The sequence below is a fragment of the Taeniopygia guttata genome, chromosome 35 (assembly GCF_048771995.1).
Source record: "Taeniopygia guttata chromosome 35, bTaeGut7.mat, whole genome shotgun sequence".
Lineage (NCBI taxonomy): Eukaryota > Metazoa > Chordata > Aves > Passeriformes > Estrildidae > Taeniopygia > Taeniopygia guttata.
In genome coordinates, this window is record NC_133060.1 from 2,194,370 (window position 1) to 2,218,223 (window position 23,854).

The 23,854-nt window shown below is 49.9% G+C and overlaps 2 protein-coding genes and 1 long non-coding RNA gene across 4 annotated transcripts; 2 read left to right on the top strand and 1 right to left on the bottom strand.

Moving 5' to 3' along the window:
- The first annotated feature begins 620 nt into the window (after positions 1-620).
- Positions 621-1,025, top strand: LOC140681419 (uncharacterized). The gene is made up of 3 exons (XR_012052597.1): positions 621-674; positions 740-781; positions 922-1,025. It is a non-coding gene; the product is annotated as an uncharacterized lncRNA (long non-coding RNA).
- A 5,351-nt stretch (positions 1,026-6,376) lies between these two features.
- On the bottom strand, positions 6,377-8,938 carry B3GALT4 (beta-1,3-galactosyltransferase 4). Its single transcript, XM_072921020.1, has 2 exons — positions 8,793-8,938; positions 6,377-7,538 (listed from the first exon to the last, which is right to left on the bottom strand). The coding sequence occupies exons 1-2, from the start codon at positions 8,936-8,938 to the stop codon at positions 6,377-6,379; spliced, it is 1,308 nt and encodes a 435-aa protein (XP_072777121.1).
- Positions 8,939-9,166: 228 nt separating this feature from the next.
- PFDN6 (prefoldin subunit 6) lies at positions 9,167-20,226 on the top strand. 2 transcript variants are annotated; one of them, XM_072921203.1, is made up of 6 exons: positions 9,167-9,274; positions 10,075-10,157; positions 12,710-12,780; positions 16,490-16,614; positions 20,036-20,048; positions 20,109-20,226. In XM_072921203.1, the coding sequence occupies exons 2-6, from the start codon at positions 10,094-10,096 to the stop codon at positions 20,133-20,135; spliced, it is 300 nt and encodes a 99-aa protein (XP_072777304.1). In that variant the 5' UTR covers positions 9,167-9,274; positions 10,075-10,093; the 3' UTR covers positions 20,136-20,226. The 2 variants fall into 2 exon arrangements, with proteins under 2 accessions (XP_072777304.1, XP_072777303.1); XM_072921202.1 differs by having other exon boundaries at positions 20,036-20,226.
- Positions 20,227-23,854: the final 3,628 nt, after the last annotated feature.

The window sequence follows — 23,854 nt, forward strand, 5'->3', positions numbered from 1 at the left end:
GGCGTGGCTATGGGGGCGTGGCGTCACCTTCATTTGTATCTATGAGGGGCGTGGTTATGTAGATGAAGGGGCGGGGCTTACGCCGCGTTCGCGCGCGCTTTGTGGGCGCGGTTATGTAAATTAAGGCGCTGGGGGCGGGGCTTAAACGAAATTCTGGCTCTGCTGAGGGCGTGGTTATGTAAATTAGGTCACTGGGGGCGGGGTTTAAACGCGATTCTTGTTCTGTAGGGGGCGCGGTTATGTAAATTAGGACTAGGGGCGTGGTTTAGGCGCGTTTCGGGCGCGATTTGTGGGCGCGGTTATGTAAATTAAGCCGGAAAGGAGGCGTGGTTAAAGCGCGGTTCGATCGCAGTTTGTGGGCGGGGCTATGTAAATTAAGCCGGAAAGGGGGCGTGGTTTAAGCGCGTTTCCACCCTTTGTTTGCGGGCGCGGTTATGCAAATTAAGAGGAGAAAGGGGCGTGGTTCAAACGCGATTCGGATGCCCGGTTGGGGCGTGGTTATGCAAATTAACAAGGTAAGGATCGTGGTTTAAACGCCATTCGGGCGCCGGGTTGGGGGCGTGGCTATGCAGATGAGGGGGCGTGGCGGTGTGTGGTGGGCGTGGTTTCGTGCGGTGTGGGTTCAATCCCAGTTCAAACCCAGTTTGGTTCCAGTTCATTCCCAGTTTATCCCAGTCAATCCCAGTTCAATCCCAGTTTGGTTCCAGTTCGTTCCCAGTTCAATCCCAGTCAATCCCAGTTCAATCCCAGTTTGGTTCCAGTTCATTCCCAGTTTATCCCAGTTTGTCCCAGTTCAATCCCAGTTTGGTTCCAGTTCATTCCCAGTTTATGCCAGTTCAATCCCAGTTTGGTTCCAGTTCATTCCCAGTTTGTCCCAGTTCAATCCCAGTTTGGTTCCAGTTCATTCCCAGTTTGTCCCAGTTCAATCCCAGTTTGGTTCCAGTTCATTCCCAGTTTATCCCAGTCAATCCCAGTTTGGTTCCAGTTCGTTCCCAGTTTATCCCAGTTCAATCCCAGTTCAATCCCAGTTTATCCCAGTTCCCTCCCAGTCCCTCCCAGTCCCTCCCAGTTCCCTGTTACCAATGAAACTGGCCCGGCCCCATTAAAACCCAATCAATCAATCAATCAATCAATGGGTGATCAATAATTTCAATCGATCACTCCGGGCCCGGCCCCTCGGGCCCAAACGGAATTTGGGAATTTCCCGCCCAGGTTGGGGCTTCAGCTGCTCTTGGACCCCGCGGATGGACGGGAATAACCAACACACACAGAAAGAACTAACTAAATAACTAACTAATTAATTAATTAATTAATTAAGTAAGTAAGTAAATAAATAAATAGATAAATAAATAAATAAAAAACCCCCTAACTAACTAACTAACTAAATAAACCCTAAATAAATAAATAAATAAATGAATGAATAAAAACCTAGCTAACTAAATTAATTAATTTTAAAAATTAACTAAATAACTAACTAACTAAATAAAAACTGACTAAGTACATAAATAAAAAACTAATTAAATAAATAAATAAAAAACTAACTAACTAACAACCTAACTAACTAACTAAATAAAAAACTAACTAACTAAAAACCTAACTAAATAAAAAAAACCTAACTAAAAACCTAACTAACTAAATAAAAAAAACCTAACTAAATAACTAACTAAATAAATAAATAATTGACTAAGTAAATAACTAACAAACTAACTAACTAACTAACTAAATAAATAAACTAAATAAATAAATAAATAAAAGTGAACTAACTAAACTAACTACCTACCTACGTACCTAAATAACTAACAAACTAACTAAATAAATACATAAATAAACTAACTAAACTAACTAACTAAATAAAAACTAACTAACTAAACTACCTACCTACCTACCTACCTACCTAACTAACTAACTAACTAAAAAACTAAGTAATAAATAAATATATAAAAAATTAACTAACTAAACAAGCTAACTAACGAAATAAATAAAAACTAACTAACTAAACTACCTACCTACCTAACTAAATAACTAACTAACTAATAAAGACATAAATACCTAACTAACTAAACTATCTAAACTAAGTTACTAACTAACTGAATAACCAACTAAATAATTACATAACTAACTAAACAAATGACTAAATAAACAACCAAACAAACAATTACATAACAAACTAATTAACTAAATCACTAAATTAATAACTAAATAATTAGATAACTAACTAACTAACCAACTAATTAACTCCCGCGCCAGCTCAGCTGTTTTTAATTTCACAGAACATTTCATTGGCACAGATCAGCATCGGGTGTGACACCGGTGACATCGGGTGACAACAGTGACAACAGTGACACTGGGGCACAGCAGCTCCGGGTGACATCCCTGTCACTGTGCAGGTCCGGGTGACTTCAGACGACATCCAGGTGACATTGGGATACCAAGCCAGGTCCAGGTGACATTGGGTGACATCGGGGCACAGCAGCTCCAGGTGACATCAGGTCCCTGTCCCAGTTCCCTGTCCCTGTGTCACACCCGTGTCACCGTGCCAGCTGTGTGTGACACTTCCAGGTGACATCAGGTGACATCCGTGTCCTTGTGGCACATCCAGGTGACATCCGTGTCCTTGTGCCAGCTCTGTGTCCTTGTGCCACATCCAGGTGACATCCAGGTGACATCGGTGTCACTGTCCTAGTGTCACAGCTGTGTCCTTGTGCCAGCTCCGGGTGACAGCTCCAGGTGACGTCGGGTCACTGTCCCAGCTCCATGTCCCTGTGTCACACCCATGTCACCGTGCCAGCTGTGTGTGACATCCATGTCCTTGTGTGACACCCAGGTGACAGCCGTGTCACTGTGTGACATCCAGGTGACATCAGTGTCACCGTGCCAGCTCTAGGTGACACCTCCAGGTGACACCAGGTGACATCTGCGTCCTTGTGCCACCCCCAGGTGACATCCATGTCCCTGTCCCACGTCCCCAAGTCCCCCCCAGGTGACACCCGTGTCCCCCCATGTCCCCCCCCCGTGTCCCTCAGCGCTGACGGAATTTTGGGGGAAATTCAGGAATTTTGGGGGAAATTTGGGACTTTGGGGCCATTTCCGGTGGATTTTTGGGGGTTCCGGGCAGGTTTTGGGGGTCGGGCTTGGGCAGCACCTGGTGCTGGGGGGGATCCCGGGGATTCGGGGAAAATTTGGGAATTTTGGGAGAATTTGGGAATTTTAGGGGAAAATCTGGGAATTTTGGGAAAAATTTGGGAATTTTAGGGGAAAATTTGGGAATTTTGGGAGAAAATTTGAGAATTTTGGGAAAATTTGGGAATTTTAGGGGAGAATTTGGGAGTTTTAGGTGAAAATTTGGGAATTTTGGGAAAATTGGGGAATTTCAGGTGAAAATTTGGGAATTTTGGGGGAAAATTTGGGAATTGTGGGGGTTTCCCGATGGATTTTTTGGGGGGTTTCGGGTGGGTTGGGGGGGGCAGAGCTTCAGCAGCGTCCTCGTGCCCGGGGGGGGGTCCCCATCTGTGACGTCATCACCCGGCGACGTCACTCTCACACCCGTGACGTCATCCCCAGTCACCGCCCCCATTTTTGGGGGGTGTCCCTGACCCATTGGGGGGGGGTGGGGGTTTCCCCATTTGTGACGTCATCTCTCCATGACTCCCTTCCCCACGGGGATGGTTGGGGGAGTTTCCCCTCATGACGTCACACCCCCATGACGTCACTGCCATATGATGTCACACCCCAACCACCGTGTCGTCGTCCGTCCCCCCCTCCCCCCCCAGTTAGGGGTGGGGGAGGGGCAGCATCATTTCTCCATAAGTGACTGGGGGAGGGGGTCAGAGGGGGGGGGGTTTCCCCTTCATGACGTCACTCCCCCTCATTGATGATGTCACTCCACCGTCGTTGATGACATCACTCCCCATGACCTCTGTATACCCCTGGGCATAGGGTGGGGGATGGGCGGCCCTGTCCCCATAAGTGACCGGAATGGGGAGGGGGTGTCAGAGGGGGTGTCCCCCTTCATGACGTCACTCCCCCCATTAATGACATCACTCCCCTCATGGATGACGTCACTCCCCATGACCTCTGTATCCCCCTGGGCACGGGATGGGGGATGGGCGCCCTGTCTCCATAAGTGACCGGAATGGGGAGGGGGGGTGCCAGAGTGGGGGTCCCCCCCTTATGACGTCACCCCCTACCCATGACGTCACTCCCCCATGACGTCACTCCCCACGACCTCTGCATCCCCCCGGGACACGAGGTTGGGGGAGGGGCAACATCCTGTCCCCCCTCAAGCGACTGGAGATGGGGGGGGTGGGGGTGGTCAGAGGGGGGGTGTGTCCCCCCTTATGACGTCACTCCCCCTCATTGATGACATCACTCCTCATGATGTCATTCCCCATGATGTCACTCCCCATGACCTCTGTATCTTCCTGGGCACGGGATGGGGGTGGTCACGCTGTCCCCATAAGTGACCGGAATGGGGAGGGGGGTGCCAGAGTGGGGGGGTCCCCATTCATGACGTCACTCCCCATTGATGACGTCACTCCCCACGACCTCTCTATGCCCCCAGGCACGGGGTGGGGGAGGGGCAGCATCCTTCCCCCATAAGTGACTGCGGGGGGGGTTTGTGTGTGTGTGTGTGCCCCCTTTCATGACGTCACTCCCCCTCATTGATGACGTCACTCCCCCTCATTGATGACGTCACTCCCCACTACCTCTGTATCCCCCCGGGCACGGGATGGGGGTGGGTGCCGTGTCCCCATAAGTGACTGGAATGGGGAGGGGGATGTCAGAGGTCCCCCCCTTCATGACGTCACTCCCCTACCCATGACATCACTCCCCATGACGTCACTCCCCATGACCTCTCTATCCCCCCGGGACACGAGGCTGGGGGAGGGGCAGCATCCTGTGCCCCCACAAGTGACTGGAGATGGGGGGAGGGGGGTCAGAGGGGGGATTCCTCTTCATGACGTCACTCCCCTCATTGATGACGTCACTCCAAATGACGTCACTCCCCATGACCTCTCTATCCCCCCAGGCACTGGGTGGGGGGGAGGGGCAGCACCCTTTCCCCATAAGTGACTGCGGGGGGTGTGTGTGTGTGTCCCCCTTCATGACGTCACTCCCCTCATTAATGACATCACTCCCCTCATGGATGACGTCACTCCCCATGACCTCTGTATAGGTGGGGGAGTGGCATCCTGTCCTCCCATAAGTGACCGGAATGGGGAGGGGGGTGCCAGAGTGGGGGGGGTCCCCATTGATGACGTCACTCCCCTACCCATGACGTCACTCCCAATGACATCACTCTCCATGACCTCTGTATCCCCCCGGGAAACGAGGTTGGGGGAGGGGCAGCATCCTGTCCCCCCTCAAGCGACTGGAGATGGGGGGGGGGTGGGGGTGGTCAGAGGGTGGGTGGTGTCCCCCCTTAATGACGTCACTCCCTCATTGATGACATCACTCCCCATTGATGACGTCACTCCCCATGATCTCTCTATCCCCCCGGGACACGAGGTTGGGGGAGGGGCAGCACCCTTTCCCCATAAGTGACTGCGGGGGGAGGGTGGTGGGTGTGTGTTCCCCTTCATGACGTCACTCCCCCATTCATGACATCACTCCCCTCATGGATGACGTCACTCCCCATGACCTCTGTATGGGTGGGGGAGTGGCATCCTGTCCTCCCATAAGTGACCGGAGTGGGGAGGGGGGTGCCAGAATGGGGGTCCCCCCTCATGACGTCACTCCCCTACCCATGACATCACTCCCAATGACATCACTCCCCATGACCTGTCTGTCCCCCCGGGAAACGAGGTTGGGGGAGGGGCAGCACCCTTTCCCCATAAGTGACTGCGGGGGGGGGGGGGGGGTCCCCCCTTTCATGACGTCACTCCCCCATCGATGACGTCACTCCCGTCATTGATGATGTCACTCTCCATGACCTCTGTAACCCCCGGTCACGGTGTGGGTGCCCTGTCCCCATAAGTGACCGGAGTGGGGAGGAGGGGGGTCCCCCCCTTCATGACGTCACTCCCCTACCCATGACGTCACTCCCCATTGGTGACGTCACTCCCCATGATGTCACTCCTTATGACCTCTGTATCCCCCCGAGCACGGGGGGGGGGTGGGGTGGGCGCCCTGTCCCCATAAGTGACCGGAGTGGGGAGGGGGATGTCAGAGTGGGGGTCCCGCTTTCATGATGTCACTCCCCTCATTGATGACATCACTCCCCCCACTGATGACATCACTCCCCATGACCTCTCTATCCCCCCAGGGACAGGGTGGGGGTGGGCGCCCTGTCCCTATAAGTGACCGGAATGGGGAGGGGGGTGTCAGAGGGGGGGGTGTGTCCCCCCTTCATGACGTCACTCCCCCCTTCATGACGTCACTCCCCCTCCTGGACGCCCTCCCCGCCCCCTCCCCATCCCCACCCCCATGCCCGCAGCGCCCCCCCGAGGCGGCAGCGCAGCAGTCCCGGTGCGGCGGCGCAGCCCGAGCCCAGCTCGGCCCAGAGGCTGCGCAGCCCCTCCGGTGCGAGGCGGTGCGCGCTGAACAGCGCCCCCCGCAGGCAGCACCGCTCCGCCGGCGGCCCCGCCGCTCCGCCGAACCGCGCCGAGTGCCGCGCCGCCACCCCCGCCGCCGCCGCCGCCGCCCCGACCCACACATCCTCCGGTAACACCACCGGGAGCCGCCGCCCCGCCGCCAGCACCGCGCCCGCCGCCCGCCCCGACAGCACGTACGCCGTGCCGCTGCAGTACCGCGGGAAGCGCCGCGCCCCGAACAGCCCCACCGGGACGTGGTGCCGGCTCCGCGGGTCCCGGTTCGGCCGCACCGCCCAGTGCACCCGACCCACGTACAGCGGCGGCACCGGCGGCGGCCACGCCGCCAGGAAGGCGGAGAGCGCGGGGGTGTTGATAAAAACATCATCGTCCGCCTTGAGGATGAACGGAACCGCCCCGCAGCAGGCGCGGGCCCAGCGCAGCAGCAGAACCGTTTTGCGCGTTAAATTCCCGTAGGTGTCGGTAAAATCGCCCTGAAGGACATCCCCGTGTCGCCGCCACTCCGCCAGCACCTCCCGCTGCCCGCGGGGATCCTCCGGGCGGCCCAGCACGAACACGGTGCGGGCGGGCAGAGCCCCGGTGCCGCCCCGGTTGGAGCCCCACGGGCCGCCCCACGTGTCGCGCACGGCGCGGCGGCGCTGCCGGTGCGAGGGGGCGCTGGGCACCAGCGTCAGCAGGAACGGGGCCGGGGACGGGCACGGGGCCGGGGCCAGCAGCACTTTGGGGGTCCGCGGGGAGCCCCACGGAGCGGCGGGGAGGATGCCGGAGCCCCCCGAGAGGAGCCCGGTGCAACCGGGGGGGGCGTGGGGAGACCCGGTTTTAACAGCGGGACCCCCAGTTTCAACACCGGGATCCCGAATTTCACCACCGGGACCTCCAATTCCAACCCCGGGATCTCGAATTCCACCCCCGTGATCTCCATTTCCAACCCCGGGACCCCCAATTCCAACCCCAGGATCCCGAATTTCACCACCGAGACCCCCAATTCTACCCCCGGGACCCCCAATTCCAACCCCGGGACTTCCAATTCCACCCCCGGGATCCCGAATTTCACCACCGGGACCCCCAATTCCAACCCCGGGACCCCCAATTCCAACCCCAGGATATCGAATTCCAGCCCCGGGATGTCCAATTCCACCACCGGGATCTCCAATTCCGCCCCCGGGATCCCGAATTTCACCACCGGGACCCCCAATTCCACCCCCGGGATCTCCAATTCCAACCCCGGGACCCCCAATTCCAACCCCGGGACCCCCAATTCCAACCCCGGGACCCCCAATTCCAACCCCGGGACTTCCAATTCCACCACCGGGACCCCCAATTCCAACCCCGGGACCCCCAATTCCAACCCCAGGACCCCCAATTCCACCCCCGGGACTTCCAATTCCACCCCCGGGACCCCCAATTCCAGCCCCGGGACCTCCAATTCCAACCCCGGGATCTCCAAATCCATCCCCGGGACCCCCAAATCCAACACCGGGACCCCCAATTCCATCCCCGGGACCCCCAATTCCACCCCCGGGACCCCCAATTCCATCCCCGGGACCCCCAATTCCACCCCCGGGATCCGCAATTCCACCCCCGGGATCTCCAATTCCAACCCCGGGACCCCCAATTCCACCCCCGGGATCTCCAACTCCACCCCCGGAATCTCGAATTCCAACCCCGGGACCCCCAATTCCAACCCCGGGACCCCCAATTCCAACCCCGGGACCCCCAATTCCAACCCCGGGACCCCCAAATCCATCACCGGGACCTCCAATTCCACCACCGGGATATCGAATTTCACCACCGGTACCCCCAATTCCAACCCCGGGATCCCCAATTCCACCACCGGGACCCCCAAATCCATCCCCGGGACCCCCAATTCCACCCCCGGGATGTCCAATTCCAACCCCAGGACCCCCAATTCCACCTCCGGGATCTCCAATTCCAACCCCGGGACCCCCAATTCCAGCCCAATTCGTGACCCCCGAGCTCCCATTCAGGACCCCCGACCCCCATTTCCCTCCTCGCCCCCCCTCATTCATAAACCCCGCGCCCCCATTCATAAACCCCGCGCCCCCAAGCCACGCCCCCTCATCCCCAAGCCACGCCCCCTCACTCCCAAGCCACGCCCCCCGCCCGCCGCCGTTCCCACGCTCCCCATTCACAAACTCGCCCCCCCAACTCCCCTCCCCCGCCTCCCCCGCGCCCCCCACGCCCATCCCCCACCCTTCCCCCTCCCCCCACGCCCCCCACGCCCCCCGCCCCTCCCCCCAGGCCAGGGCCGCCGCCAGCAGCTCCTCGCCCGCGCCGCTGCCCTGCAGCCACAGCAGCGCCAGCGCCAGCGCCGCCAGCGCCGCCTTCGCCGCCCTCCGCCGCCATTTCCGCCGCCTCGGGCCCATCCCGGAGCCCTCCCCGCGCTCCTCTCACCTCCGCGAGCCCCAAAAACCCCAAAATCCGCCCCAAAATCCCCCCCGGGGGAGGGGGGGGGGGCGCTCGGGCCGCGTCCGGCGCGCGCGGGGGCGTGGCCAAAGCCGGGGGCGTGGCCAAAGCCGGGGGCGTGGCCAAAGCCGGGGGCGTGGCCAGACAAGAGGGGCGTGGCCAAAGGCGAGGGACGATTTCCATATATGGAAATAATAGGCGTGGCTTAGCGCTGGGGGCGTGGTTTGGGGGCGCGGCGCATGCGCAGAGCGCAGTGGGCGTGGCCCGGAGCGTTGGAGCCGCGCGCGGAGCGGAGGGTGAAGGGGGGGGGAGGGGAGGGGAAATTTTGGGGGATTTTGGGGTTTTTGGGGATTTTGGGGGATTTGGGGGCTCCGGGATCGTCTTGGGGTCCGCCTGGGAACATCGAGGGGGTCCTGGAGGGGTTTTGGGGGGTTTTGGGGGGGCAGGTGGAGATTTGGGGGGGCGCGAGGGAATTTGGGGGTCCCGGGGGGATTTTGGGGGTCCTGAGAGGATTTTGGGGGTCCCGAGGGGAATTTGGAGGGTTATGAGGGGAATTTGGGGGTCCCCAGAGGAATTTGGGGATCCTGAGGGGATTTTGGGGGTCCTGAGGGGAATTTGGGGGGTCCCGAGGGGATTTTGGGGGTCCTGAGAGGATTTTGGGGGGTCCCCAGTGGAATTTGAGGGTCCCGAGGGGATTTTGGGGGCCCCAGAGGATTTTGAGGGTCCCGAGGATATTTTGGGGGGTGCCCAGAGGAATTTGGGGGTCCCGAGGGGATTTGGGGGTCCTGAGGGGATTTTGGGGGTCCGGAGGGGATTTTGGGGGGTCCTGAGAGGATTTTGGGGATCCTGAGTGGATTTTGGGGGGTCCTGAGGGGAATTTGGGGATCCTGAAGGGATTTTGGGGGTCCCGCGGGGATTTTGGGGGGTCCTGGGTGGATTTGGGATTTTTGCGGGTTTGGATTTTTTGGGGCTCCTGGAGTTTTTTTTTTTTTTTTTTTGGGGGGGGGGTCTCTGAGGGGTCAATGGGGATTTTGGGGGTGCGGGGGGTGACCCCAATCCCCCTCAGCCCCCCAAAACCGCCCCCAAACCCCCCCAGCCCCCCAAACCCGCCCCCCATGGCGGAGCCGCTGCAGAAGAAGCTCCAGGCGGAGCTGGAGAAGTACCAGCAGCTCCAGAAAGGTGAGTGCCAAAAAAGCCCAAAATCACCCCAAAAAATCCTCCTGGGAACCCCAAAATCACCCCAAAAAATCCTCCTGGGAACACCCAAAATCCTCCCAAAAATCTGCCCGGGAACCCCCAAAATTTCCCCTGGGAACCCCCCAAAATCCCCCCAAAAATCCCCCCTGGGGACCCCCAAAAATCCCTCCTGGGAATCCCCAAAATCCCCCCAAAAAATCCTCCTGGGAACCCCCAAAATCACCCCAAATATCCTCCTGGGAACCCCCGAAATCCCCCAAAAAATCTGCCCGGGAACCCTCAAAAATCCCCCCAAAAATACCTCAAAATCCCCAAAAATCCCCCTTGGGAATCCCCAAAAATTCCCCCTGGGAGCCCCCCAAAATCCCTCCAAAAATCTGCCCGGGAGCCGTCAAAAATCCCCAAAATCCCCCCAAAAATCCCCACTGGAACTCCCCAAAATCCCCCCAAAATCCCCCCCGGGAAACGCCAAAATCCCCCCTGAGATCCCCCCAAAATGCCCACAAAATATCCGCCCAGGAACCCCAAAAATCCCCCCAAAAATCCAACTGGGAACCCCCTGAGATCCCCCAAAATCCCCCAAAAAATCCCCGCAAAAATCCCCCCTGGGAACCCCCCAAAAATCGCCCCAAAAATCTGCCCGGGAACCCTCAAAAATCCCCCCAAAAATACCCCAAAATCCCCCCAAAAATACCCCCCGGGAAACCCCAAAAATCCCCTAAAAATCTCCCCAAATCCCCCCCAAAATCCCCCCTAAAATCCCCACAGGAACTCCCCAAAATCCCCCCAAAAATCCTCCTGGGAACCCCCAAAAAACCCCAAAAATCCCCCAAAAAATCTCCCCAAAAATCCCCCCTGGGACCCTCCAAAATCCCCCCAAAAATTTCCCCAAACCTCCCCAAAATCCCCCAAAAATCCCCACAGGAACTCCCCCAAATCCCCCTAAAAATCCCCCCTGGGAAACCCCAAAAATCCCCTAAAAATCTCCCCAAGTCCCCCCCAAAATCCCCCCTTAAATCCCCACAGGAACTCCCCAAAATCCCCCCAAAAATCCACCCTGGGAACCCCTCAAAATCCCCCCAAAAATCTGCCCAGGTAGCCTCAAAAATCCCCAAAATTCCCCCAAAAACTCCCCTAGGAACCCCCCAAAATCCCCCCTGGGAAACCCCAAAAATCCCCCCTGGAAACCCCCCAAAAAACCCCAAAAATCTCCCCAAAAATCCCCCCTGGGACCCCGCAAAATCCCCCCAGGGAACCCCCCCAAATCCCCCCAAAAAGCCTCCCTGGGGACCCCCAAATTCCTCCAAAAATCCCTCCGAAAATTCCCCCAGGAACCCCCAAAAAAACCCAAAAATCCCCCCTGGGAAACCCCAAAAATCCCCTAAAAATCTCTCTAAATCCCCCCTAAAATCCCCCCTAAAATCCCCACAGGAAGTCTCCAAAATCCCCCCAAAAATCCAACTGGGAACCCCCCAAAATCCCCCCTGAGATCCCCCCAAGATCCCCACAAAAAATCTGCCCAGGAACCCCAAAAATCCCCCCTGGGAGCCCGCAAAATCCCCCCTGGGTACCCCCAAATATCTTCCTGGGAACCCCAAAAATCCCCCCTGGGAAACCCCAAAAATCCCCTAAATGCCCCCAAAAATCCCCCTGGGAACCCTCAAAAATCCTCCTGGGAACCCCCCAAAATCCCCCCAAAAATCCCCCCTGGGACCCGCAAAAATCCCTCCTGGGAACCCCAAAAATCCCCCCTGGGAACCCCCCCAAATTCCCCCAGAAAGCCCCCCTAGAACCCCAAAATCCCCCCAGAAATCCCCCCTGGGAACCCCCAAAAATCCCCTAAAAATCTCCCCAAATCCCCCCCAAAATCCCCCCAAAAATCCACCTGGGAACCCCCCAAAATCCCTCCAAAATCTGCCCAGGTACCCTCAAAAATCCCCAAAATTCCCCCCAAAATTCCCCCTGGGAACCCCCCAAAATCCCCCTGGGAACCCCCAAAAAACCCCCAAAATGCCCCAAAAAATCCCCCCTGGGAACCCCCAAAAATCCCCCCTGGGAAACCCCAAAAATCCCCCCTGGGAAACCCCAAAAATCCCCCCCAAAATTCCCCCTGGGAACCTCCAAAAATCCCCCAAAATCCCCCCAAAAATCCCCCCTGGGACCCCCAAAAATTCCCCCCAAAATCCCCCCTGGGGACCCGCAAAAATCTCCCCTGGGGACCCCCAAAAATCCTTCTGGGAACCCCAAAAATCCCCGCGTGAACCCCCCCCCCCAAAATCCCCAAAAATCCCCCCTGGGAAACCCCAAAAATCCCCCCAAAAAGCCTCCCTAGAACCCCAAAATTCCTCCAAAAATCCCCCCGGGAACCCCCAAAGAACCCCAAAAATGCCCCAAAAAAATCTCCCCAAAAATCCCCCTGATCCTATTTTTGGGATCCCCTTGAACCCCGATTTTGGGGTGCCCCATAACCCAAATTTTGGGGTCTCCCTAAACCCCATTTTTGGGGTGCCCCGAACCCCGATTTGTGTCCCCAGAGCTGGGCCGGGCGGTGGCGGCGCGGCAGAAGTTGGAGACGCAGCTGACAGAGAACAACATCGTGCAGGAGGTGGGAGCCAAAACACCTCAAAAGTGCCCAAAAATACCCCAAAACTGCCCCAAAAATAACCCCAAAACTGCCCCAAAAATACCCCAAAACTGCCCCAAAAATAACCCCAAAACTGCCCAAAAATACCCTAAAAATAACCTCAAAACTGCCCCAAAATACCCCCAAAAATCCCCCAAAACTGCCCCAAAAATCCCCCAAAACTGCCCCAAAAATACCCCAAAACTGCCCCAAGCATACCCCAAAAGTGCCCCAATAAAACCCCCAAAATAACCCCAAAAATACCCTAAAACTGCCCCAAAAATACCCCAAAACTGCCCCAAACATAACCCCAAAAATTCCCTAAAAATAACCCCAAAGCTGCCCCAAAAATACCCTAAAAAAAACCCAAAACTGCCCAAAAATAACCCCAAAACTGCCCAAAAAGTAACACCAAAAGTGCCTCAAAAAGTACCCCCAAAACTGCCCAAAAATAACCCCAAAACTGCCCCAAAAATAACCCCAAACATAACCCCAAAACCAGGACCCCAAAATAGCCCTAAAACAGCCCAACACTGCCCCAAAAATACCCTAAAAATAACCCCAACACTGCCCAAAAATACCCAAAAAATCCCCTAAAACTGCCCCAAAAATTTCCAAAAAATACTCCAAGAATTTCCAAAAAGTACCCCGAAACTGCTCCAAAAATTCCCCCAAAATACCCTGAAACTGCCCCAAAAATTCCCCAAAACTGCCACAAAAATCCCTCAAAACTGCCCAAAAAATACCCCAAAACTGCCCCAGAAATTCCCTAAAAATACCCTGAAACTGTCCCCAAAATACACCAAAAATTCCCAAAAAAATACTCCAAGAATTTCCAAAAAATCCCCTGAAACTGCTCCAAAAATCCCCCAAAATATACCCCAAAAATTACCCAAAAATCCCTAAAAACTGCCCCAAAAATTCCCTAAAGATACCCTGAAACTGCCCCCAAATTAGACCAAAAATTCCAAAAAATGACCCCAAAATGTCCCAAAAATACCCAAAAGTTCCCAAAAACTCCCCTAAATCTGCCCCAATTAACCCCCCAAAACTGCCCCAAAAATTCCCCAAAACTGCCCAAAAGTTTCCAAAAAATACCCCAAAGCTGCCCCAAAAATCTCCCCAAAAATCCCAAAAACTGCCCCAAAAATCCCCCAAACTGCCCCAAAAATCCCCTTTATCCCCCAATTCCTCTTTTTTTCCTAATTCCCCCTTTTACCCTCCAAAATTCCATTTTTTTCCCCCAAATTCCCTTTTCCCACCAAATCCCATTTTTCTCCCCAAATTTTCCCCCCAAAAAATCAGTTTTTCCAAAAAAAAATTCCCAATTTTTCCCAAAACATTCTTTTTCCCCCAAAAAATTCTCATTTTTCACCCTAAAAATCCCATTTTTTACCCCTTTCCTCCCCAAAAATGCCAATTTCCCCCCAAAATACTCTTTTTCTCCTCAAAAAAAATCCCCTTTTTTATCCCCTTTTTTCCCAAAAAATCCCAAAAATTTTTCCAAATAAATTCTCTTTTTTCCCCCCCCAAAATCCCATTTTTTTACCTGCTTTCCCCCCCAAAAATCCCAAATTTTCCCATTTCCCCCCCTTTTTTCCCCAAAAAAATTCTCATTTTTCCCCCAAAAAAATTCTTTTATCCCCAAAAAATCCCTTTTTATCCCCTTTTTTTCCCCAAAAATCCCAAAAATTTTTCCCAAAAATTTCTCATTTCCCCCCCCAAAAATCCCATTTTTACCCCTTTTTCCCCCAAAAAATCCCAGTTTTGCCCCTTTTTTCCCATTTTCCCCCAAAAAATCCCATTTTTTACCCCTTTCCCCAAAAAAAATCCCAAAAATTTTTCCCAAAAAATTACCTTTTTTCCTCCCAAAAAAATCCCCTTTTCCCACCAAAAATCCCAATTTTTTACCCCTTTTCTCCCCCCAAAAATGAGAATTTTTACCCCTTTTTACCCCCCAAAATCCTATTTTTTACCCCTTTTCCCCCCAAAAAAAATCCCAATTTCCCCCTTTTCCCCCTTTTCCCCCAAAAATCCCATTTTTTACTCCCCAAAATCCCATTTTCTATTCCCCAAAATCCCATTTTTACCCCTTTTTCCCCAAAAAAATCCCAGTTTTTCCCCTTTTTCCCCCTTTTTCCCCCCAAAAATCCCAAAAATTTTTCCCAAAAAATTCTTTTTTCCTCCCAAAAAATCCCCTTTTCCCACCAAAAATCCCAATTTTTTACAACTTTTCTCCCTCAAAAAAAGAGAATTTTTACCCTCAAAAATCCTATTTTTTACCCCTTTTTCTCCCAAAAAATCCCAATTTCTCCCCCATTTTTCCCCCTTTTTTGCCCCTTTTTTCCCCAAAATCCCATTTCCTATTCTCCAAAATCCCATTTTTTCCCCCCAAAATCCCATTTTCTATTCCCCAAAATCCCATTTTTACCCCCCAAAAATCCCATTTTTACCCCTTTTTCCCCCAAAAATTCCCAGTTTTTCCCCCTTTTTTTCCCCTTTTCCTGCAAAAAAATCCCATTTCTTACCTATTTTCCCCAAAAAAACCCCAAAATTTTTCCCAAAAAATTACTTTTTCCCCCCAAAAAAATCCCCTTTTCCCACCAAAAATCCCAATTTTTTACCCCTTTTCTCCCCCCAAAAATGAGAATTTTTACCCCTTTTTACCCCCAAAATCCTATTTTTTACCCCTTTTCCCCCCAAAAAAAATCCTAATTTTCCCCCCTTTTTCCCCCTTTTTCCCCCAAAATCCCATTTTCTATCCCCCAAAATCCCATTTTCTATTCCCCAAAATCCTGTTTTTTACTCCCCAAAATCCCATTTTCTATTCCCCAAAATCCCAGTTTTTACCCCTTTCCCGAAAAAAATCCCAAAAATTTTTCCCAAAAAATTCTGGTTTTTCCTCCCAAAAAAATCGCCTATTCCCCACCAAAAATTCAATTTTTTTACCCCATTTTCTCCCTGAAAAAATGAGAATTTTTACCCATAAAAATCCTGTTTTTTACCCCTTTTTCCCTCCCAAAAAATCCCAATTTCTCCCCCATTTTTCCCCTTTTTTTCCCCCTTTTCCCCCCAAAATCCCATTTTTTATTCCCCAAAATCCCATTTTTACCCCTTTTTCCCCCCAAAAATCCCAGTTTTTCCCCTTTTTTCCCCTTTTCCCCCCAAAAAATTATCTTTTTTCCTCCCAAAAAAATCCCCTTTTCCCCACCAAAAATTCCAATTTTTTACATCTTTTCTCCCCCAAAATCCCTTTTTTTACTCCCCAAAATCCCATTTTTTCCCCCCAAAATCATATTTTTATGTCCCAAAATCCCATTTTTTATTCCCCAAAAATCCCATTTTCCATTCCCCAAAATCCCATTTTTTACTCCCCAAATTCCCATTTTCCCCCCAAATTCCCATTTTCCCCCCCAAATTCCCATTTTCCTCCCCAAAATCCCATTTTCTACTCCCCAAAATCCCATTTTCTATACCCCAAATTCCCATTTTTTACTCCCCAAAATCCCATTTTTTTCACCCCAAATTCCCATTTCTATTCCCCAAATTCCCATTTTTCCCCCCAAAATCTCATTTTTTTCCCCCCAAATTCCCATTTTTTTCCCCTCAAAATCCCATTTTCCCTTCCCCAAATTCCCATTTCCCCCCCCAATCCCATTTTTCCCAATTTTTGGCTTTTTCTCCCCAAAAGGAGCTGCAGCTGCTGGACGAGTCCAACTGCATCTTCCGGCTGCTGGGGCCGGTGCTGCTGCGGCAGGAGCTGCGCCAGGCGCGGGAGCACGTGGGGAAACGGCTGCAGTACATCGGGGGCGAGCTGTGAGTTTGGGGTGAAAACACGGGATTTTGGGCAAAATGCAGAAAAAGTGAAAAAATGGGGAAAAACTGAGAAAAAATGAGGAAAAAACCCACAAAAAATTGGGAAAAATAGGGGCAAAAAGGGGGGAAATGGAGGGGAAACGGCTGCAGTACATCGGGGGCGAGCTGTGAGTTTGGGGTGAAAAACCGGGATTTTGGGCAAAATGCAGAAAAAGTGAAAAAATGGGGAAAAAATGGGGGAAAATGGGGAAAAAATGGGGGAAAACGGGGAAAAAATGGGGCAAAATGGGGGGAAATTGAGGGGAAGCGGCTGCAGTACATCGGGGGGGAGCTGTGAGTTTGGGGTGAAAAACCGGGATTTTGGGCAAAATGCAGAAAAAGTGAAAAAATGGGGGAAAAGGGGGAAAAAACCACAAAAAATTGGCAAAAAATGGGAAAAATAGGGGCAAAAAGGGGGGAAATGGAGGGGAAACGGCTGCAGTGCATCGGGGGCGAGCTGTGAGTTTGGGGTGAAAAACCGGGATTTTGGGCAAAATGCAGAAAAAGTGAAAAAATGGGGAAAAAAGGGGGAAAACGGGGAAAAACGGGGAAAAAAAACAGGAAAAATTGGCAAAAAAATGGGAAAAATGGGGGGAAATTGAGGGGAAGCGGCTGCAGTACATCGGGGGGAGCTGTGAGTTTGGGGTGAAAAACCGGGATTTTGGGCAAAATGGGGAAAAGTGAAAAAATGGGGAAAAACTGAGAAAAAATGGGGAAAAAAACACAAAAAATGAGCAAAAAATGGGAAAAATAGGGGCAAAAAGGGGGGAAATGGAGGGGAAACAGCTGCAGTACATCGGGGGCGAGCTGTGAGTTTGGGGGGAAAAAACAGGATTTTGGGCAAAAATGGGAAAAAGTGAAAAAACAGGGAAAAACTGAGAAAAAATGGGGAAAAAATGGGGGAAAATTGGGAAAAAACGGGGGGAAAATGGGGGGAAATGGGGGGAGATGGAGGGAAACAGCTGGAGTGCATCAGAAGGGAGATGTGGGTTTGGGGTGAAAAACCGGGATTTTGGGCAAAAACGGGGAAATGGGGAAAAATGGGGGGAAAAGGGAAAAAAACGGGGAAAAAATGGGGGAAAACGGGGAAAAAATGGGGAATAAATGGGGGGAAATGGAGGGGAAACGGCTGCAGTACATCGGGGGCGAGCTGTGAGTTTGGGGTGAAAACACGGGATTTTGGGCAAAATGCAGAAAAAGTGAAAAAATGGGGAAAAAAAGGGGAAAAAATGGGGGAAAATGGGGGGAAAATTGGGAAAAAAATGGGGGAAATGGGGGGAAATGGAGGGGAAATGGCTGCAGTGCATCAGAAGGGAGATGTGGGTTTGGGGTGAAAACACGGGATTTTGGGCAAAATGCAGAAAAAGTGAAAAAATGGGGGGAAAATGGGGAAAAACGGGGAAAAAAACCCAGGAAAAATTGGCAAGAAAATGGGAAAAGTGGGGAGAAATGGAGGAAAAAAGGGGAAAATGGCTGGAGTACATTGGGGGGAAATGTGGGTTTGGGGGGAAAAATGGGGATTTTGGGCAAAATGGGGAAAATTTGTGGGAAAATGGGGAAAACCCCCATATTCCCCCCAAAATCCCCATTTTCCCCCCAAAATCCCCATTTTTTCTCCAAAAATTCCCTTTTTTCCCCCATAATTCAATTTTTTTTCCCAAAATCCCATTTTTTCCCATGCAAAATTCCCATTTTCCCCAAAAAATCCCCATTTTTCCCCCCTAAAATCAATATTTTCCCTCAAAATTCCCCTTTTTTTCCCGTCCAAAATTCCCTTTTTCCCCCAAAATTCAAAATATTTTCCCCCCAAAAAATCCCCATTTTTCCCAAAAAAATTCCCCATTTTCCCCCCCAAATCCCCATTTTTCCACCCCAGAAATCCCATTTCCCTCCGAAAATCCCCATTTCCCCTCCAAAATCTCCATTTTCCCCAAAAAAATCCCCATTTTCCCCCCAAAATTCCCATTTTTCCCCAAAAATTCAAAATTTCCCCCCAAATCCCCATTTTTCCTGCCCAAAATCCCCATTTTCCCCAAAAATCTCATTTTTTTCCCAAAACTCCCATTTCCCCCCCAAAAATCCCCATTTTCCCCCCAAAAAATCAATTTTCACCCCAAAAAATCATTTTCCCCCCCTATAATCAATATTTTCCCCCAAATTCCCATTTTTTCCCTCCCAAAAATTCGCTTTTTCCCCCATAATTCAAATTTTTTTCCCAAAACCCCCATTTCCCCCCCAAATCCCCATTTTCCCCAAAATCCCCATTTTTCCCCCAAATCCCCATTTTCCCCAAAAAAATTCAATTTTTTTTCCCAAAAATCCCAATTTTTCCCCCAAAAAAATCCCCATTTTTCCCCAAAAAATCCCTATTTTCCCAAAAAAACCCCAATTTTTTTCCCAAAATCCCCATTTTCCCCCCAAAATTCAAAATTTTTCCCCCAAAATCCTCGTTTCCCTCCCAAATCCCCTTTTTACCCCCCAAAATCCCCATTTTCCCCAAAAAAATCAAATTTTTCCCCCCAAAAATCCCCATTTTTCCCCCATAAAACCAATCTTTTCCCTCAAAATTCCCCTTTTCCCCACCCAAAATTCCCCTTTTCCCCCCCAAAACTCAGAATTATTTTCCGAAATTCCCCTTTTTGCCCCAAATCCCCATTTTACCCCAAAAAAATTCCATTTTCCCTCCAGAAATCCCTGTTTTTTCCCTAAATTCAATATTTTCTCCCTAAATTCCAATTTTTCCCCCCCAAAATTCCTGTTTTCCCCCCAAAATTTAAAATTTTTTCCCAAAACTCCCATTTCCCCCCAAAATCCCCATTTTCCCCAAAAAATTCAAATTTTTTTCCCAAAATCCCCATTTTCCCCAAAAATCCCCATTTTCCCCCCAAATCCCCATTTTTCCCCCCCAAAATCCCCATTTTCTCCAAAAAAATCAAATTTTTTTCCCAAAACTCCCCTTTTCCCCCCAAAAATCCCCATTTTTCCACAAAATCCCCATTTTCCCCCTAAAATTCCAAATTTTCCTCCCCAGATCCTCATTTTCCCTTCCAAAATTCACATTTTCCCCGCAAAATTCCATTTTTTCCCCCAAAATCCTCGTTTCCCCCCCAAATCCCCATTTCCCCCCCCAAAATCCCCATTTTCCCAAAAAAATCAAAATTTTCCCCAAAAAAATCAAATTTTTCCCCAAAAAAATCAAATTTTTTCCCCAAAAATCCCCATTTTCCCCAAAAAATCCCCATTTTTCCCCCATAAACCCAATCTTTTCCCTCAAAATTCCCCTTTTTCCCGCCCAAAATTCCCCTTTTCCCCCCCTGAACTCACAATTATTTCCCGTCATTCCCTTTTTGCCCAAAATCTCTGTTTTTTGCCCCATTTTCAGGAAGCGCTACGAGCAGCAGATGCAGGAGCTGGAGCGGCGCTCGGAGCAGCAGCGGGAGCTGCTGGGGCGGCTCCAGCAGGAGCTGCAGGCCCGGCCCTGACACCCCAAATTTGGGATCCCCAAAACCCCCAAATTTCGGGGAAACACCCCAAAAAATCCCAAAATCCCCCCGGACCCAAAAACCCCAAAAATCGCCAATAAATTCTGAGAAAAACAGCCCAAAATCTGAATTTTTGTCTTATTTTGATGATTAATTCCCAAATTTTGGGGGGACCCTGAGCACCCCAAAATTTTTGGGAACCCCCCAAAAAATCCCGTACCCCCCAATCCCAAAAATCCCAAAAATTCCCATTAAATTCCAAGAGAAACACCCCAAAATACAGATTTTTGTCTTATTTTGATGATTAATTCCCAAATTTTGGGGGGGGGTCCTGAGCACCCCAAAATTTTTGGGAACCACCCCAAAAAAATCCCGAAATCCCCCCGGACCCAAAAATCCCAAAAATCCCCATTAAATTCCAAGAAAAACACCCCAAAATACAGATTTTTGTCTTCTATTGTCATTAAATTCCCAAATTTTTAGGGGAATTTGGGGCCGTCCTGAGCACCCCAAAATTTTGGGAACCCCCCCAAAAAAATGCCAAAATCCCCCCGGACCCAAAAATCCCAAAAATCCCCATTAAATTCCAATAAAATCACCCCAAAATACAGATTTTTGTCTTATTTTGGTGATTATTTCCCAAATTTTGGGAGGACCCTGAGAACCTCAAAATTTTTGGGAACCCCGAAAAATCCCAAAATCCCCCTGGACCCAAAAATCCCAAAAATCCCCATTAAATTCCAATAAAATCACCCCAAAATACAGATTTTTGTCTTTTATTGTCATTAAATTCCCAAATTTTTAGGGGAATTTTGGGGCTCCTCAGCACCCCAAAATTTTGGGGAACCCACCGAAAAATCCCAAAATCCCCCTGGAGCCAAAAACCCCAAAAATCCCCATTAAATTCCGAGAAAAACGCCCCAAAATACAGATTTTTGTCCTATTTTGATGATTAATTCCTAAATTTTGGGGGTGTCCTGAGTACCCCAAAATTTTGGGACCCCCAAAAAATCCCAAACCCCAAAATCCCCAAAAATCCCCATTAAATTCCAAGAAAATCACCCCAAATTCTGAATTTTTGTCTGCTATTGTCATAAAATTCCCAATTTTTTTGAGAATTTTGGGGCTCCTCAGCACCCCAAAATTTTGGGGACCCCCCAAAAAATCCCGGACCCCCCAATCCCAAAAATCCCAAAAATCCCCATTAAATTCCAAGAAAAACACCCCATAATACAGATTTTTGTCTTATTTTGATGATTAATTCCCAAATTTTGGGGGGACCCTGAGAACCCCAAAATTTTGGGGACCCCCCAAAAATCCCGGACCCCAAAAATCCCCAAAATCCCCATTAAATTCCAAGAAAATTACCCCAAAATCTGAATTTTTGTCTGCTATTGTCATTAAATTCCCAAATTTTTAGGGGAATTTGGGGCTGTCCTGAGCACCCCAAAATTTTGGGGACCCCCCAAAAAATCCCCAAATCCCCCCGGACCCAAAAATCCCAAAAATCCCCATTCAATTCCAAGAAAATATATTTTTTTTTATAATTTATAATCAGATTTTTGTCTGATTTTGATTATTAATTCCCAAATTTCGGGGGGGACCCTGAACACCCAAAAATTTTGGGGACCCCCCAAAAATCCTGGACCCAAAAATCCCAAAAATCCCCTTTAAATTCCGAGAAAATCACCCCAAAATTTGAATTTTTGTCCCATTTTGATGTTCAGTTCCCAAATTTTGGGGGAATTTTGGGGGACCCTGAGCCCCCCAAAATTTTGGGGATCCCCCAAAAATCCCAGACCCCAAAAATCCCCATTAAATTCCAAGACAAACACCCCAAAATACAGATTTTTGTCTTATTTTGATGATTAATTCCCAAATTTTGGGGGACCCTGAGAACCCCAAAATTTTGGGACCCCCAAAAAATCCCGGACTCAAAAATCCCCATTAAATTCCAGGGAAAACACCCCAAAATCTGAATTTTTGTCTGCTATTTTCATTAAATTCCCAAATTTTTAGGGGAATTTGGGAGGACCCTGAGCACCCCAAAATTTTGGGGACCCCCCAAAAATCTTGGATCCCACAATGCCAAAAATTCCAAAAATCCCCATTAAATTCCAGGAAAAACACCACAAAATGCAGATTTTTGCCTTATTTTGATGGTTAATTCCCAAATTTTGGGGGGGATCCTCAGCACACCAAAATTTTGGGAACCCCCCAAAAAAGTCCCAAAATCCCAAAAATCTCCATTGAATTCGAGGAAAATCACTCCAAAATTGGGATTTTTGTCTTCTATTGTCATTAAATTCCCAAATTTTTAGGGGAATTTTGGGGTTCCTCAGCGCCCCAAAATTTGGGGATCCCCCAAAAATCCCGGACCCAAAAATCCCAAAAATCCCCATTAAATTCCAGGAAAACGCCCCAAAATTGGGATTTTTGTCTCATTTTGATGTTCAGTTCCCGGATTTTGGGGGAATTTTGGGGGTCCTGAGCACCCCAAAATTTTGGGACCCCCCAAAAATCCCGGACCCAACAATCCCCATTAAATTCCAGGAAAACGCCCCAAAATTGTGATTTTTGTCTCGTTTTGATGTTCAGTTCCCAGATTTTCGGGGAATTTTGGGGGTCCTGAGCACCCCAAAATTTGGGAACCCCCCAAAAATCCCAGACCCCAAAAATCCCCATTAAATTCCAGGAAAAACACCACAAAATGCAGATTTTTGTCTTATTTTGATGATTAATTCCCAAATTTTGGGGGTCCTGAGCACCCCAAAATTTTGGGGACCCCCCCAAAAATCCCGGACCCAAAAATCCCAAAAATCCCCATTAAATTCCGAGAAAATCACCTCAAAATTGAATTTTTGTCTTCTGCTGTCATTAAATTCCCAAATTTTTAGGGGAATTTTGGGGGGTCCTCAGCACCCCAAAATTTCGGGGAAACACCCAAAAAATCCCAAAATATCCCCGGACCCAAAATCCCAAAAATCCCCATTAAATTCCGAGAAAAACACCCCAAAATACAGATTTTTGTCTTCTATTGTCATTAAATTCCCAAATTTTTAGGGGAATTTTGGGGGGGTCCTGAGCACCCCAAAATTTGGGGAACCCCCCCAAAAATCCCAGACCCCAAAAATCCCCATTAAATTCCGGGAAAACACCCCAAAATACAGATTTTGGTCTTATTTTGATGATTAATTCCCAAATTTGGGGGGGAACCTGAGCACCCCAAAATTTTGGGACCCCCCAAAAATCCCGGACCCAAAAATCCCAAAAATCCCCATTAAATCCAAGAAAATCACCCCAAAATCTGAATTTTTGTCTTCTATTGTCATTAAATTCCCAAATTTTTTGAGCACCCCAAAATTTGGGGACCCCCCAAAAATCCCGGACCCAAAAATCCCCATTAAATTCCAGAAAACGCCCCAAAATTGGGATTTTTGTCTCATTTTGATGTTCAGTTCCCAAATTTTTTGGGAATTTTGAGTGGTTCTGAGCACCCCAAAATTTTGGGGACCCCCCAATCCAAAAATCCCAAAAATCCCCATTAAATTCCAGGAAAAACGCCCCAAAATACAGATTTTTGTCTTATTTTGATGATTAATTCCCAAATTTTGGGGACCCTGAGCACCCCAAAATTTTGGGGACCCCCAAAAATCCCGCACCCAAAAATCCCAAAAATCCCCATTAAATTCCAATAAAATCACCCCAAAATACAGATT

Bases quoted from the DNA above. Each gene is read 5' to 3' on its own strand.
- PFDN6 (XM_072921202.1), top strand. From the start codon at position 10,094: ATGGCGGAGCCGCTGCAGAAGAAGCTCCAGGCGGAGCTGGAGAAGTAC. The intron at 10,158-12,709 runs GTGAGTGCCAAA...TTGTGTCCCCAG, and splicing joins GTACCAGCAGCTCCAGAAAG to AGCTGGGCCGGGCGGTGGCG. The intron at 16,615-20,035 runs GTGAGTTTGGGG...CCCCATTTTCAG, and splicing joins CAGTACATCGGGGGCGAGCT to GAAGCGCTACGAGCAGCAGA.
- B3GALT4 (XM_072921020.1), bottom strand. From the start codon at position 8,938: ATGGGCCCGAGGCGGCGGAAATGGCGGCGGAGGGCGGCGAAGGCGGCG. The intron at 7,539-8,792 runs GTGGGGGGCGTG...TCCCGGGGGTAG, and splicing joins TGGGGGGAGGGGCGGGGGGC to AATTGGGGGTCTCGGTGGTG.